General features: G+C 35.6%; 1 protein-coding gene across 1 annotated transcript; it reads left to right on the top strand.

Annotated features, from left to right (window-relative positions):
* Positions 1-109: 109 nt before the first annotated feature.
* Positions 110-17,103, top strand: LOC140148548 (mesencephalic astrocyte-derived neurotrophic factor homolog). Its single transcript, XM_072170542.1, has 4 exons — positions 110-348; positions 11,386-11,510; positions 13,455-13,596; positions 14,497-17,103. Exons 1-4 carry the CDS (start codon positions 252-254, stop codon positions 14,655-14,657), a joined length of 525 nt encoding a protein of 174 aa, XP_072026643.1. The 5' UTR covers positions 110-251; the 3' UTR covers positions 14,658-17,103.

Genomic DNA, 17,103 nt, shown 5'->3' with positions numbered 1-17,103 from the left:
TGAATAATATCAGTTTTACGATAAAAAGTAGAGTATAATTTCTGATAAAATTTTAGAGAATTTTGTTTATCATTGATATGTATAGAAACACTGTTGACATCTTTTATTTACTACACGTGTACGTCGAATGTGGACGCATCAGCTGTGCATTGACATAGCGAATCATTGTGTAATTTTATTATTGTAGCAAAACACTTCCTTGCGCTAAAAATCATATTACTGGCATTAAGCTTAAATTAATTAATTTCAAAATGAACGTTTGGGTAGCATTGTGTGTGTGGATTGGGGCTTGTATTGTGCTTTTGTCACAAACAGCAGAAGCAAAATTGAAGGAAGGAGAATGTGAAGGTAAGCTTATCGGCAAAAAAAAAAAAAGAAAAGAAAAATAGGATCTCATTTTCAGTTCTAAATTTCTAGCGGATATAATGTACATAAAATGCATCGATATGTTCCATCAATTATTTTATGGTGGTGTATGAAATATTTAGGTGCTGAGCTGTGCAATAAAATGTGTGTACAGTCAGTAGGTATGAGATAGGTATGCCCATCCAGTACTTAGCAGTAGCGTACGCAGGAATTTTTCAAGGGGGGTGTGATGATTAAAAAAATGTTAAAAATGGCCACGTAGCGGACATCGCGTCGCGCTTGCGCTACGCCAGGGGGTAGTCCGAATAATCAGTCCCAGAACAATATTTTTATTTCTGACATGATCGTGTTCTGGGTCTGAACTGTTTCCATATGAAATCTTGATGGCAAATTGGACAAAAGAAGCACATGGTTTGACTTGACAGCTTTTTAATCCCTATTCATGTTACGTGAATCACGCTATTGTTGACCATCCTTCTGATACTTGAGTGTTTGGACAAGCGGAACGGTCTTTTGTCTACCTCTCTGTTTGTAAAACAGACGAGGATGTCGAAATTGACATCCTCCCCGAATAGGAAAGTCAGCGTAATAGTACGGCACTAGCCAGGGGGGTGTCTGAGCCTCAGAAGTAAGAAACTTTTGCAAAATGAATACCTAATTGAAGCGATTTGCTGGACATTTTGGCACTATTAGTGTGTAAAATTTTAGTTTCAAAAAGCCGAAAACGTATGAAATGACGGTCTATGAAGCCTTACAAGTTTTCCCTCCTCAGAAATTTAGCAAAATGCAGGTCCAATTGAAGCCATTTGGTGCATAATTTTTACGCTATTTCAATGCAAAATACTGTCTAATTATGCTTTATTTTCTTTTGAAAAGCGATTTATAATAGATTTGGATTACAAAGTAAAAATCATCTGAAGTACATTGTGCTTGCGTACTTGCACCGTGTTTTGACAGAAAAAAATTGCAAAAGGCAGCTGATAACATGGCGCAAATATGCGATGTAAGAGATGCAGTTTTTTAAGCGTGATGATGGGGTTGATAATTATAATTTTCAAGTACGTTGCTGGGGTAGGCCTAAGGGTGTGGGGTGTGATGATGTAGGGGTGGGTGTGGGGGTGTTGACATGTATTAACAATATAACATATTTACGTATGTTGCCGGTCACTACCAGGTATAGGGGTGAGATAATTTGTGTGGGAGTTGTTAAGGCATCTATAGGCCTATGATTGTGATAATATGTCCCCTATGCCTTGTTCATCTCCCCCTCCCCCCTCTCTCTCTCTCTCTCTCTCCCTCCATCTCTCCTCCTTCTCTCTCTCTCTCTTCTTTGTCTGTTCTTTTCCCCATTTTTGGACATATCCGGGGTGTTTCACACACGTAACACCCCCCCTGTGTACGCCAATGGGTATGCCACTTGCCAGGTGAATTCAAGGGCTTTAACTTAAAGGGGCATTTCATGATCCACATCCTCATTCCCCCACTTTTCTCAAAAAAAGTTGAGATTTTTATATCGCTGGAAACCTCTGGCTACATAATGTTTATGTACAAAATAGCAGTGCAGTAGTTGTAGTCCTTGCCCCTATAATATACATATCTTACTTGTCACCAATGCGCTATGATTTTTGGGAAAAATACAAAAATAGGCACAAAATTTGACAGGGGTGTGGTACCCCCTTAAGGGCGTACTACACCCATGTATTGGTTTGATTGGTCTAAAAAAATATTTTTTCATTTATAGCTAGGCAATATATGCACGGATCATGTGAAATAAAGAAAATAATAAAATAATAATAAAAAAAGGTGGTTTTAAACCATTGTATAGTAAGTCATTTTAGCCCCATATATTTTTTGTTTACATGTATCCTGGTAACTCAGATGTTTGTTTCATAACAAACCATAAATTGTCCATAATTTATTCTTTTCAACATGCTCAAGTAGGGGGCATGAATAACGTTTCTGAAAGCTTGTCTGAAAGAAACCAGTTTACCCATGCAGAGAAATGGTTGCTTCCGTAATGACTGTTGATGTAAGGTCATTGTGTTTTGAACCGTGAGGTTATTGTTGTTATGGTTTACGAGTGCATCATACCACGTCCAATCGTAAGGCCCGTTATGGCCTAGCCATGAACCAATGGGAGTAGACCTAATGTTGATGCGGGTTTGCTTTTGGTTCATATCACATTCAGCTTTCATCAAATTCGGATCGAGAAATTTATTTTTCCGATATTTCTACTTAAGCTTACTAAATTATTCATGGGCCAATTGTCAATTAACTTTGGTGCATCGTATCATTGGCATTCATTGCGTATGGCGATATCTTCTACAATAACCGGGACAAATAATTATGACAGGTTTATCCTTCTAAATATTGCCGGAGATTGGGGTAATTTTTATCATGCATCGTTCGAGAAGGCCGCAAGAGGAAGTAGAAAAAATTAACAGAGCAAGTTACGAAGATACCAGATTTGCGACGTAATTTAATCATGTATTTAACTATAAACAAATCATGGATTATTGTAGCTGTATGTTCGGGGACATTCCTCGGCGAAGACGGCAATTTATATGCCGGGACTATGGAAATCAGATGACACAGGTAATAGCTACATGGCGCGGGAAACAAAACATTTATCAAAAATCTGATTCTGCATAAACACAAATTGCAATCAAGGTTTTGATTTTCACGCAACAATTTTATGAATGAAATGGCATCGTCAAGGTCATTGGACATGCGGACATGCGCAATGAAAATTTGAGGAAGAAAAAATAATATCTTGAAATTCATGTGCAAAAAGTGATCTACGAAAAATGCACGTACTTTTGGAGGATATGGACCAGTAATAATTCAAAAATCGGCTTTATGAAATACTTTCGAGGCTGCGAAGACGGCGATTTATATGCTTGAACTCTGGCAATCAGATGAGAAAGGCAATAGCAACGTGGCGCGGGAACTAATAAATTTTATGAATGAAATGGCATCATTAATGTCATTGGACATGCGCAGTGAAATTGGAGTTAAGAAAGTCGGCCGGGGATAAAGCACTTTCTCGAACTTCACAGAAGTGCAGAAAATCTACCAAAAATGCATGTACTTTTGGAAGATATGGACTAGTAATTATTAAAAAATCGGCTGATAAAGAACCTTCGAGACGAATGATATTTCGTGCTGTTGTTGATACCTACAATAGATCATCGCCGATTGTGATTGAGGCGAGGTAAACAATCTAATCTGTGCAGTGCTGTGATATACTGATCAGTCAAAACCCCGGGGTCAAAACAAATCATCAGCGCACGGAGGTTGAAGATGTATGACTTTGAAACCATGGTAACAGCGGCACCAGTACAGGGATAATGTATTCAATTCATAAAGTGGGCGTGGCATCGCAACGACGGCTATGGTACATGGTGGGGCCCAGACGGGCCGCAATTTGCGATGCAAATTATTGCAAATACATTGTACAACTCCAGAATTGACGAGTCATTCGGTGAGAAGTTTTAATTTAATTACTATATTTAAAATAATGTAGGGAGGATTGGGTTAAATAAATAAATTAATTAGTTAAAGGTCCGTAACCCGATCGACAGCATCATCCCCCCGATTTTTTGATTGTTGATGAGGTTTTGGTATCACATAATAGATACTATTTTTCTCATTACTATCCTGAAATTTGACGCTCCAAGTCGATGTATTTCCGGAGAAATCATGAATCACAGCGGTGTTTACAGGTATACCAGTTTGTAAACAATGGTAAATACTTTGGAATTCTGGGAGGGAAATATGAACGAAATATCAGTCACCGCAAGACGGTGCGCCGTATATAGTTATGAAAACGGCGACGGTTAGCGTGGTGTGCTAAATAGCTCAATTGACTAGCGCGTTTGTTTTTTACCCGAGAGGTACCTGGTTCAAAACCCGGTCTCGGAAGGGTTTTTTTCCTCTCCATTTTACCCAAACTTTTTTTATATTCATTTGAAATGTACATATTGCAAGGGGAAATATATTTTGTTTCCTTTTTTTCTGAAACGGTACGAAAAAAAAAAAACATTTTCCGTTCAATACGGGCCGGGCATTGTACAGCATGTCAGCATTCGTCATTGCCTGCCCAGAATGCAATTCACGTATACCAAGGTATTGGATTGCAAATTTGGCTATTTATTCACATTTACGCTGAAAATGCTCTCGTTTTTTCACAAAGCAGCATAAAGGAGGCGATATTTGATATTATTATGTAATTTTAAAGACAATCCATATCCAAAACCAATAGGGTTACCCCCCTTTAATAAAATAAAATTTAGAATAGAATTTCATTGCTTTATAATTTAAATATCAGCAATTAATCAATTTGCATGCATTTTAGATACGATGGATTGGTCTTTTGATGATCAACAAGCTAAAAAATCTTGTTTTGCGCGGGCGCTCTGTCATACATGTAATTATACGAATTTAAAATTAATGATGAATATACTTGGTGTCATGTTATCGGGTCAGGAATATTGATATTTGATTAGATCTCAATGAAATTAATTTCGAGTCATCGTAGTTGCAGGGAATAAATAAAGATTGGTAGTTGTTGATCATTGATGCATGTACTTTCCTCCCACGGGCCAGTGAGTACAACAGTGGCTATTCAATGTTATTCATTTCAGTAAACTAAATGCTTTAGATCTTTAATTTTATTTCAAACGAGTCTTTAATTAGCAAGCAGAGTCTACCTGTCGGGTGAGGTATGGCTATCAGTCAAGCCAAAGGTGCTCTTCTGGTTAGGTGTTGGTTGATCAGTAGTCATAACATTGTGAATTATTCATAATATTGTCATTTGGATATATTTGTTTTGTTTTTACAGGATCCGTTTTTTACATAATGATAAATTAAGGCTACATTAATTACAGAATACACATGTAAGTCTCTATAAATTGAGACGTTTGCCCAGGTGCGGTTGGACAATTATGAGAAGCAAATAACAATTAGGGGCCTACATATAGGCGGCCCATAGTGAGAGTATTAATGGATACACTTTGGGTATTATACATCGGATTTACGTTTCGGTATCAATTTCTTTTCTTTTTTTATATCTCGGGCGTTAAAGTTTCAGTGGGTACAAAAATCTCAATTTCGATGGAGTATTGGGGTCAAAGGACAAATATAATAATTAAGTCCTATTCCAATTGCAAGGCACAATCATGCAGTGAAAAAGAATAGGGCCATACTGTTTGCTCATTCGTACAGTAAGGGTTTTATTGGCACAATTAGTTCTCTTCTTTGTATTTTTGAATTGCAGATTGGGCTGAGGCGCTAAAGGATGGGGTACGAGAAACGCTGGAACTTGAATCATAATTGGATGTCCAGGACTGGAAAGATGCAGCCATAAAATGCATGCATTCGGAATTAGCTCAAATACGCACATATTCGGAATATTATATGATATTGGAAGACAATTAAAAATTGACATTTTCTGAATGGGCATTAATGCAGCAGCAGTTGAAGAAGAAAAGGCAGAATGAGTACGTGTGCAGGAATAAAAGACCAATGTTAACATTACCAAATACTTACTATCGATATTATTATTATTAAAACGATGAAGCAGGACACTGTCGTTCTTGCTCTCCTAGTCAAAAGAGAGCTTGTTGTCAAACTTACAACAATTGGTTCCATCATCCGTCATCTACCAGTACTATCAATTTGGGATGAAGTCATAGTCTATCTACAAACACCAACGATTCTTACAGCGGTTTGTTTATGGAATGTACGTTATAATAAATAATCATTACGGTTAAAGATTGAACTGCTCAAATTGATTTTCTACTGCGCAAAATACCTGATGCCGCTGATTTGCAGAATTGCTGATTGCCGAACTGAACAAGGAGAAGGAGATGAAAATATTATACTATTATCATAGAAGTGGTCAGGCTCAAGAATTGTGTAAACAAGACATTAGACAAGCATCACTACATACATAATGTACTTATGGTGGTATACATTTATTTATAGATTTACTTGAAATAGATTTATTTTCTTCTTTTCTTGGCCAGTTATTATTATGATTTTATATAAATTTGTATATACAATGTATCAGGTTATTTTGTAAAGTTTCTGGATAAATCTTGGAAAACTTATCTCATGTTATGCACGAGGGCCTGCTTGGAAAGCAGTATTAGCCATCTAATTCATCAATAAAGATTTCGACAGGGTCCAGGTTAGGACCATTTATCTTAAATTATTTGTTTCCTCAGAAGGTGGAATGATCGGGTATGGTAGTTAAAATAGTTACCACCATTTGATTCAATTCAAAACAAGCATCATTACTTGTACTGTGGAATTATAATCATTCTTAGGATCATGTTTGCATGTAATTATATACATGAAGAGTTATATCAATTATATACGGTACTTGAAATATAGTTATTTTCTTTCCCATTTATTATTTGATGAGTTTATATAAAATTGTAAATATCACATTATTTGTCAATTTCCTGTATTAAATCAGGTGATAAAAATGTTACTTTATGAGTGCTAGCCATTGAAGTAACAAGTAGTTAAAGTAACAAGTAGTTAAAGTAACAAGTAGTTAAAGTAACAAGTAGTTAAAGTAACAAGTAGTTAAAGTCCTCAATGAACATGATAAAGATTTCACAAATCAAAATAGTTAATACATGTACTATCCAGTCATGAATTTTTCGTGAAAGTTGTGTTTCATTATGAAGAAGGATTACAATATCGGTTAAAGGGAAAGGTGTAATAATATAGAATTGTAATTAAGTCGTAATCCATTGATCAGGGCTAGCAGATGAGTTCCAGAGTCATAAATTGCATTAGTTATAAGAACATTTAACAAACACAAACGGGGGGGGGGTTTGGGCGAGTTCCTAGCATGTCATGACTAGTAACTCGTTGGGAGTAATTCCCTCTGCTTTTTCTGCATATTTTCTTAATTTGATGTATTTCTGAAGGTTCGGCAGCCATTGTTTCATATTTGCCAGCTTTTGCTAAACTTATATATATATTGTATTGTAATGCACCTTAGCTTTTGATGTTATTTGTAAGCAGCTGCTCCCTTACAAAATTTTAGAGTAATTCACCCTAGCTTTTGCTCTTGCAACTTTATTTGCTTTGTTTTTGTATGAAGCTATTCTCTTACAAAATTTTAGAGTAATTCACCCTAGCTTTTGCTCTTGCAACTTTATTTGCTTTGTTTTTGTATGAAGCTATTCTCTTACAAATTTTTAGAGTAATTCACCCTAGCTTTTGCGCATAATTATTACTTTTAGATACCTCATCAAAAAGAATTATGTTTGCCTTAGAATGCCAAAGGATTTCCCTAGGTAGAACTGCGTAACATCACACAGGTCCGTGGCAGTCGGTTATATAAATTATATTATATACCGGTATTTATATTTTATCTGCTGAGCAACCTTCTTTATACAATGCACCCTAGCAATTATGTTTGCCTTAGAATACTAAAGGATTTCCCTAGGTAGATCTGCGTAGCATCACACAGCTCCGTGGCAATTTGTTATGTTTGTATGTTTGTTTACATGTATGTGGCTTGCTGGAACCTTGATATACTTGTGTAATTGATAATGCTTATCGTTGTTTGTTTATGTAGAAATATTAAGCGAAAATAAATTCTTGATTCGGTTTGATGCTGATATGTGTGGCAAATTAAGTGGTGCGTCTCATATTCATTTCTCGTGTCTAGGGGTAATAGGATACATTAAATCCTTTGTTATACCATCTATAGAAATGTACTCACTGATTATAACACTGAATAAATTAAATAGGCCTAATCTCTTACACATAGACAATTTAATAGTACACCATGTATTTATCTTATGTAATGTGGTGTTAGGAAAAGAGATTAACTAGATCTGGCTACAGATCTGGACCTAGCCGGGGCCGGAAATGCCCGTCTTAAAGTTTGACCTTTGACCGGCTATTATGGACATCTCACACCATTAATGGTGCATCACTGTAGCATGTAGGGGCTTTATCCGTCTTCCATAGGCTGAGATACAGCTACTTTTCCGTAATTTTAAACATTTTTGTGCAAATTTGATGTTTTGACCTTCTTAATGACCTTTGACCCCAATATAAAAAAAAACCTCATATACACCGAGAAAATGCATTGTTACAGTTTAAATAAAAAAATCTACTATGCTTAGTTATGGAGATAAAAATTCTTGAAGTTATTTAGCTTCAAACCGGAAATGACGTCTAAATGACCTTTAACCAAAATAATAAAAATACCGTGCATACATCGAGTAACACTAATGCATATATGAAGTTTATGTCACTCTGGTCTGGTTACGTTTGAGATAAAAAAAATGAACATATTTGACGATTTTTGGGTTTTGACCGGAAGTGAACCCTTAATGACCTTTGACCCCAAAACTGTAGACACCCCAAAGACCCTGGTTAGTAGCAATGCATGTGTGCTAATGACAACACTCTGCTATGTATTTTGTAAAAACAGTGATTTTTTGAATATTTTTAGCTTTCAGACCGGAAATGACCCCCTTAATGACCTTTGACCCAAAATCGGAGAATAACTTTTGTGTACCTGTAATAGCTGATGCATATGTGTAAGTGACATCATCGTACTATGTAATTTGTGGCAGAAGAAGCATTTTGAAGATATTTGGTTTTATACCGGAAATGACCCCTTAATGACCTTTGACCCTAAATTTGTGAACATCTTATAGACACTGGATATAGCCGATGCATATGTGCAAGTGACGTCACTGTAGGATGTAACATGTAAGAGAAGAAGCATTTTGAAATTTGTTGCCAGAAGAAGAAAGAAGAAGAAAGATCCGATAGCATCACAAGACCTAGCCGGTGTCACAAATAAAAAAAAAAGGCTATAGGTCATCAAAGGTCAGGTTATAGGTCAATTGGTTCAGGTCAAATTCAGGCATCAACATGTGGTAGTCTGTGATATAATACATGTCATAATGAGGCATCAATTTTGATATTTTGTCTGTTACTGGATATATAATGGAAATATGTGAGGTGGATATACTAAAATACCTTGGGATGTAAATGGTGAGTACAATTTAGATTGCCTAGTTGATATGAATTGGGCAAATAAATATAAAATAGTTACCAAAATCACAAAAATGAAGCTTACGGTAAACTACCTAATATGGTGGTATGGGTGACAAAAAATACAATCTTTTTCAACATTGCTGTAGTGTGGTTGTGGTAACCTGTTACCTATGGCTTAATTAAGTTTCAGTGAAATAGTGTCGCAAGTTCAAAATACAAAATATAGCTCAACATTGAAAATAGAAGCATTTTAACCGGTTCGTTTTTGATAGTTGTGGAGCACCAAGTTCATGAAGTCATAAAAGAGATCAGGGACCGCTTATTCCCATTTTACATATCAACATTATTTCCCTAATGTGTTAGCAACACATATCCAAAATTTTAACGAAATCCGTTGATAGTAAGCTTTCCAAAATGAAGTGGATTAAAAACATCAGTGATGTACCACCTTTTGGCTTATATCATTAGAAGCATGTACGCTTCATTGATACTGATGCCACCAATTGAGCGAGAAGATTTGCCCCTTCATTTTGCATACCACTTTGTCCAATTTCTTTTCTCATTTCTTCACAAAATGCAAAAAATGCAAAAAAAATGCATGGGTGTAGTACCCCCTTAACAGTACTCGAAGTAAAGTTTATAAATCTGATGATTTATACTTAAAGTGTATGTTAGTGGGATGAAAAGCCGACGATCAATTGAAAATTTGACCTTTTCAGATTGAAGATATGGATTTTTTTCCCAAAACACCAAAAAAATTAAGAGGTCTTTTTGGGAAAAAATCCATATCTTCAATATGAAAGGTCAACATTTTCAATTGATCGTCGGCTTTTCCTCCCAGCTACATACACTTTAAGAATATGTCATTAGATTTATAAAATTTACTTCGAGGACTGTTATATATATCACAAATGTGAAAAATATCGAATTTTAATAATTTGTCATAAAATTTGTATTATATCGTGAATTTCAAAAAATGAAAATTATTTGATATCAGAAAGACATTCTTCGTATTCAGAATGCAATTCGATATGCCTAATGTGCTCTCATGTCCCACAAAAAATAATGTTGAAACGCTCATTCCAGATCCCTTAAGAGGGTACTACACCCTGCCCAATTTTGTGCCTATTTTTGCATTTTTCTCAAAACTATAGCGCATTGGTGACAAGTAAGATATGTAATATTATAGGGGCAAGGACAACAACTACTGCACTGGAAATTTTATTTCAGCACAGACAACGGTTATGGAGTTACAGTCAAAAATGAGGGAAAACCAATATTTTATCAATAAATCAATAACTATTTGCCTTGAGTTGCTGAATTTTCAGTGCAGTAGTTGTAGTCCTTGCCCCTATGATATACATATCTTAATTGTAACCAATGTGCTATAATTTTTGGGGAAAATGCAAAAACAGACATAAAATTGGCCAGGGGTGTAGTACCCCCTTAATTTGATATATAAAATGATGCAGTTTGATGGCAAATTTGAATTCACCTAGCATACCTACAGTCAGTCATGATGGGCATTTTACAGGGATCTATATGATCATAATGATGATTTTGTTTTTTGGGTGGATCGCCGTATTGGCGTATACATAGGCACTTTACACTTAAAATACACGTATAAACCCATGCATGATGCACCACGCAATTGAATAGCAGACCAGTACTGCACAGTGCCTCTGGAGCCTACAAAATGTGGCTCATATATCGTGACATCGGGAATTGACGCAAATTTTACGATAAAATCAGTCATACCTAGAAAGGATAAATTCAAATTGAGAAAATATACTAGGTATATGACAGCCATAACAATATCATCGTCATGCGATATGCACATGTCATGTTTGTTCGTTTGTTCTGATCCTTCTCAATGGGAAACTCGGCAGAAATAGACAAAGCTACACTGGTTAACAATATCAAATGAATAAAATACCAACATTAATATTATCATCAATTTGTTTTTGTTTACAGTGTGTATCAAAGTAGTTGAGAAAATAGAGAAGATGGTGGACGAGAAAGACCGGAAGAGTGAAGAAAACATTGAGAATATAATAAGAAAGTTCTGCAAGAAAGCACTGAATAAAGAAGAAAGATTTGTAAGTACTGGTACTATACCCATAGGGCCATGTATAATATATAAGGTGGTACTACACCCCTTGATAAATTTGTGACTATTTTTGCATTTTTTTTCCAAAAACTAATAAAACACTGGTAACAAAAGTTATGTATATTATAGGGGCAAGGAATCCAGGTACTACACTGGAATTTCAGTGACTCAAGACAAGTAGTTATTGATTTATTGATCAAATATTGGTTTTCCCTCATTTTTGACTGTAACTCCACAACTGTTGTCTGTGCTGAAATAAAGTTTTCAGTGCAGTAGTTGTAGTCCTTGCCCCTATAATATACTTGTCACCAATGCGCTATAATTTTTGAGAAAAATGCAAAAATAGGCACAAAATTGGCCAGGGGTGTAGTACCACCTTAAAAGAGGGTGTTCGGATTTCATTACTTTTTGTCTTGGGAAATCCAAACAAAACAACTTTCAGCTGTTGTAGTATATAACAGAGCCAATGAAAAAAGTATGAGCTATCACTGATACAATATCTCTATTTTGATGGTGACAAATTGGGGATGATGTGGGAATGAGGCTGTGAATTGGTACATGGGCTTCAAGATGGATCAGGATTTTAGAATGTTGTGACTGCATGGCCTTATAATTCCGAAGATACAAAGACTTCTTGTGTGGCTGCGTGCTTGTTTGAAGGTTGAGTTTTTTCTAACTTTTACCCTGGTACCCTATGTAATTTACTGATGTGATGGGTACCCTGGGTACCAAGCAGTGCTCACATTGTCTTATTTTGGCCGTGTGTTTTGAACTCGCCACCCTAAGCGTTACATCACAAATATTATGAATTTTTACACCAATCAAGTTTCAAATTAGAATATCTACACAACTATCAACCCTAAAGTAGCAAAAGTATACATTTTTGAAAAGCTGAAGGCATAAGCAATTCAAATATACACATTTCAACTCATTGTACAGGGTGACCTTGAAGTTATACAGGGTGGAATAAAAAAATTCCAAATAAAAAATGGGTCGCTTAATGCATTGCTTATTACTAACTTGCAGTTATAAACTGAAAGTAAACAACATTGATTTGGTTAGAGGTTAGGGGGATCCTACTGACTGGGGAAGAAAAAAAATCACAGCTGTTTGGTAATCTCAGAATACAGGGTGTCCCAAAATATGTTCAAATTTTTTACAATTCAACATATTTTGAACTGAAACATTTTACCCTTAACCCATACAGTAAAAGTAAGTCCATATTTAGATTCCTCATCAAATTTCCTCTTAGAAAATGTATACTTTGACTATGATAGGATAAGTAATTAAATATTTACAGCAACTTTTAGATTTTGAAGACATCCGCATTGCTTACTACAGTGTTTAATATGAAAACAGGTAGTTTTGTACGTAAAAGTTTGTATTTTATAGACTAAACCAATCAAAAAGAGTTCAAAATGATTAAAAACAATTAGCATAATTAATAACCTTTCACAAGAGCTCTTAACCATGCCTGTAGCCCATATGGATGCAAAGATATGATCAGTTGATTCAATGTGCACACACAAAATCTATATTTCTCATAGACTTTGTACATACCGCCACCGCCACAACCGCCACCGCCACAACAACCACCTCGGCCATTCTGAACCAAAAAATTATAACTCCACTATCGTAGCTGATAAACAATTCTCCTTTGGAGGTCTGTTAGGTCACTCATTTAGCTACAAAATGACACCAAACACACTACAATACCTTTTGTTTAAGCAGAGATATAACAATTTGAACGAGTCTCGATTTGGAAAAGCGTAACAAAACCACCATTTTAGGGTGGCGAGTTCAAAACGCTTGAAAAGCTTTTAAAAATTCAACTAAAATCGTTTTTACTTCAGCAAAGAAAGTTGAATCATCATCTTCTTGAGCATAAAATGTTTGTAAACATTCTAATTTCATGTGTATTTGTTTTTGACAGTGTTATTACATTGGCGGAACGGCAGATGCAGCGACAAGAACTTTAGACCAAGTCTCGAAAAAACTGATGTCATATTATCCAGCAGAGAAAATTTGCGAGAATTTAAAGAAGTCGGATAGTCAGATATGCGAGCTTAAATACGGTAAATTGCTGTAAGATACATGAAATAGATGGTAGATATTCTGTTAAGTTTTGTTGAGAGCACAAGTACATGCATTTACAGTCACCTGCCCAGGTAAACTTAGTTTTACATACATTGTAAGGAGCAATATTTACCATTATTATGTTTTGATGAATCCAAGTGTGTGAAAATATTGGATCCAACACATTATAATGATAAAATTGGATGATTTACGTCCAATATTTTAAAACTCATAGCCCGACCAGTAAACATGGGCTCTATCAATCAAATTTTATATCAAGGTTTGGTCAGGGTATGAAAAAAATATCCTTTTAAGGGGGTACTACACCCCTCGATAAATGTGTGTCTATTTCTGCATTTTTCTCAAAAACTAATAACACAGTGGTAACAAAAGTTATGTATATTATAGGGGCAAGGAATCCAATTACTACACTGGAATTTCAGTCGCCCAAGTCAAGCGGTTTGTTATTTATGATAAGAAATAAGGTACCGCTAGGATGTACCTCGTTTCCTATCATATATACTGAACCGCTTGTCTTGAGTCACCGACATTTCAGTGTAGTAATTGGATTCCTTGCCCCAATAATATACATAACTTTTGTTACCAGTGTGTTACTATTTTTTGAGAAAAATGCAAAAATAGTCACACATTTACCACAGGGGTGTAGTACCCCCTTAATTTCTGTTATTTTGTCACATTTGTTTCTCCTGTTTTCCTAGTAAATGTATGTGGTATTTTCCCGATAAATGTATGTTGGTATTTAGTCTAAAGTATGTGCACATTCTAACTTTTGCACATTGATATTTTGATGCTACTAGTGCTATGTTAAAAAATAGTTTAATTACTAATTTATAACGTTACAAATAATCCATTGTTTTCATTTTCTTCTTTTCAATCAGATAAACCACTGGACTGGAAGAATATAAATCTAAAGAAAATGAAGGTTAAAGAACTTAAGAAGATTCTTAGCGACTGGGGCGAGACATGTAAAGCCTGCACAGAAAAACAAGACTTTATCAAACGTATAGAGGATCTTAAACACAAGCATATAGAATTATAGGGATGGGGAAGCGGGATGACTGCAAATTCCTTGAAAATAATTGGGTAGTTACAACAGAAATAGTGAGAACCGGGACACTGTTTTAACTGGAGGAAAAGTTGGGGTATTAGGTCTTACCAACAGTACATGAAGAAAAAAATTCTGCATCAAATCTAATAATAAAAATATGCTTGTGATGACGCAGTCAGTTGTCACCCAGCATTTCAAATTGCGACTAGTCTGTAAATGTCGCACATAAATTAGCATAAAACATAACAGTTCTGAATGCATTCCTGGTAAAACAAATACCCCCAAATTTTCCTCCACGCCTGAACAAAGATGGTGGAGAATCCTTATTCTCATTTACCGAATTCTATGGTAATTCCACCTATCTGTGTGCTCTTCAAAGTGTAGCAACTGGTGTGTGTTTCACTTCTGCTTGGTACTTACTGTAAAAGTAGACATTTTCGCGAGGTTTTTATTTTCGCAAATGGACATAACATTGCGAAAATAAAAACCTTTTGCATTACCATTAGGTTTCTATTGTATTAATATCAAAACCGCGAAATTTAATTCTCGCGCAATTGACAAAATTGTCAAAATCGTGAAAATATCTTCTCGCGAAATTATTGGCTTTTACAGTATGCTGAGATGCTCATCAGTTTTAACTCAATTTTATCTGAATAATGAAGTCAACTAACAGCTTTGAAAGCATGTAACATATAACACTAAATGTCGACCATAATTCCACAGACATTTGTTTTTCTGACTGGCAGACGTAATGTGAACTTAACCGTGGGGTAAACACGGTGGAGTTTACTGCAAACTTCAGCCAGATATTATGCAGATCAATTACTTAGGCAAAAATCTAAATCATAGTGTGGACCTTGTGTAAGACATTGGTTACCTTTATCATTCCATTAAGATTATTAGGAACATCTGGTACCTGAGTGCATACTTGAGCCTTAAATCTGGTAACAGAAAGTGTATATGGATTATGGATTGATCCACTGTCCTCACGAGGTTGGTCTAGTTTGAATACAAAACTATACTGTGTCTGTCTGAAATTGAGAGTAATTATAATGCCATGTTGGATTTTGTAGTGGCAAACTCGAATCAGTGCGTTTACATGGTTATGCTGCCAGCGTATGGACAAATTGACCTTCTACGCGTGTGTACGCCCCACAGGATTAGGTTAGCGTTCGCGATTTGAGTCTGCCACTACGAAATGCAACACGGCGTTAATCTCAACTTGAGACGAGAGAGACTAGCGAAATATATGTGTGTGTGTAAAGTTTAATTGAGCATTGAACAACCAACCTAAACACCATACTAATGTTTTGCTTAGTGGCATGATAAATTTGTTATTGGGTTCAGTGTTGATACGGTATGGGAAATTATCATGCACTCAGAATTATACCAAGTTCGGCCTTTGGATTCCCCTGGTATGACAAGTTAGGCATGTTATTTTTCACATATTGTACCTATGTTTGATCCAATAACTAAAACATTTTGAGTGCATTCAGATGTCAAAAATGATGGGTGAACACAATTATTTATATTATCCCTTACATTTTCAAGGAATTTTCAGCCAACCTCTATATTTATAGGTTTTAAAATATATCAAATGTTTTATACTGATAATATATGACTTGAATGGGCAATTTGGACTACTTTATATATTACCGGGTAGTATGAGACAGGGCCGTAGCAAGGTTGGCCAAAATACAAATATACTCCAACATTGGAATAAAGCTATGAAGAAAAAATGACAAATTTGTCAAAAAGTGGGGCAGCCATGGCCTCCGGGCCGCCCGCTTGCTACGGCTCTGGTATGAGAAGCATTGTTTGTATTAACTAGGCTTTTGTATGTGCATTTTTGTTCTTAAAGTGTGAGACACTGTTGTGGTAAATTTATGTAAATTACAGTGGTACAACTAAAAGTAAAACTCGTCGAGATCCTACTACAAGTATTTGTATCTTGATGTAGATTGAATCCCTTATTGAACATCATCATCCAACTGCTCCTGCACATATCATTGTGCTATCCTTGTTAGTGATGACTGAATTGCGCTATGTTTGTTCTAAAATATTTATCAAATTTCAGATGCAAGTTAGCAGGTGAACTTTGGCGACATTTACAAACATACACAAAATCAGTACACGTCTCAGACACGGGGTTTAATGGCCAGCACAAAATTTATTCCTAAGTTTGTCAGTCAGTAACCTGAATGTTGACCAACTAGTCTAATCTTGATACAACTCATTCTTCATGTAATCTGCATGCTCTATTCTAGATGTGGGTGTCCTTTGCTGATAACATTTGGTAAGGTGAGGATGCCCAGACATTAATCAGCCAAGAGGTTGAAAAGTAATATCAAATGCAGCACATCAGTGTCACACACTTTAAAATAGTTTTCATTTGATATGTTACATGTATAGGTTTTTATATTGAAAATCTGTATTA

This window comes from Amphiura filiformis, chromosome 3, assembly GCF_039555335.1.
Source record: "Amphiura filiformis chromosome 3, Afil_fr2py, whole genome shotgun sequence".
NCBI lineage: Eukaryota > Metazoa > Echinodermata > Ophiuroidea > Amphilepidida > Amphiuridae > Amphiura > Amphiura filiformis.
This window is presented reverse-complemented; position numbering and strand designations above follow the sequence as displayed.

Bases quoted from the DNA above. Each gene is read 5' to 3' on its own strand.
- LOC140148548 (XM_072170542.1), top strand. From the start codon at position 252: ATGAACGTTTGGGTAGCATTGTGTGTGTGGATTGGGGCTTGTATTGTG. The intron at 349-11,385 runs GTAAGCTTATCG...TTTTGTTTACAG, and splicing joins GAAGGAAGGAGAATGTGAAG to TGTGTATCAAAGTAGTTGAG. The intron at 11,511-13,454 runs GTAAGTACTGGT...TGTTTTTGACAG, and splicing joins TGAATAAAGAAGAAAGATTT to TGTTATTACATTGGCGGAAC.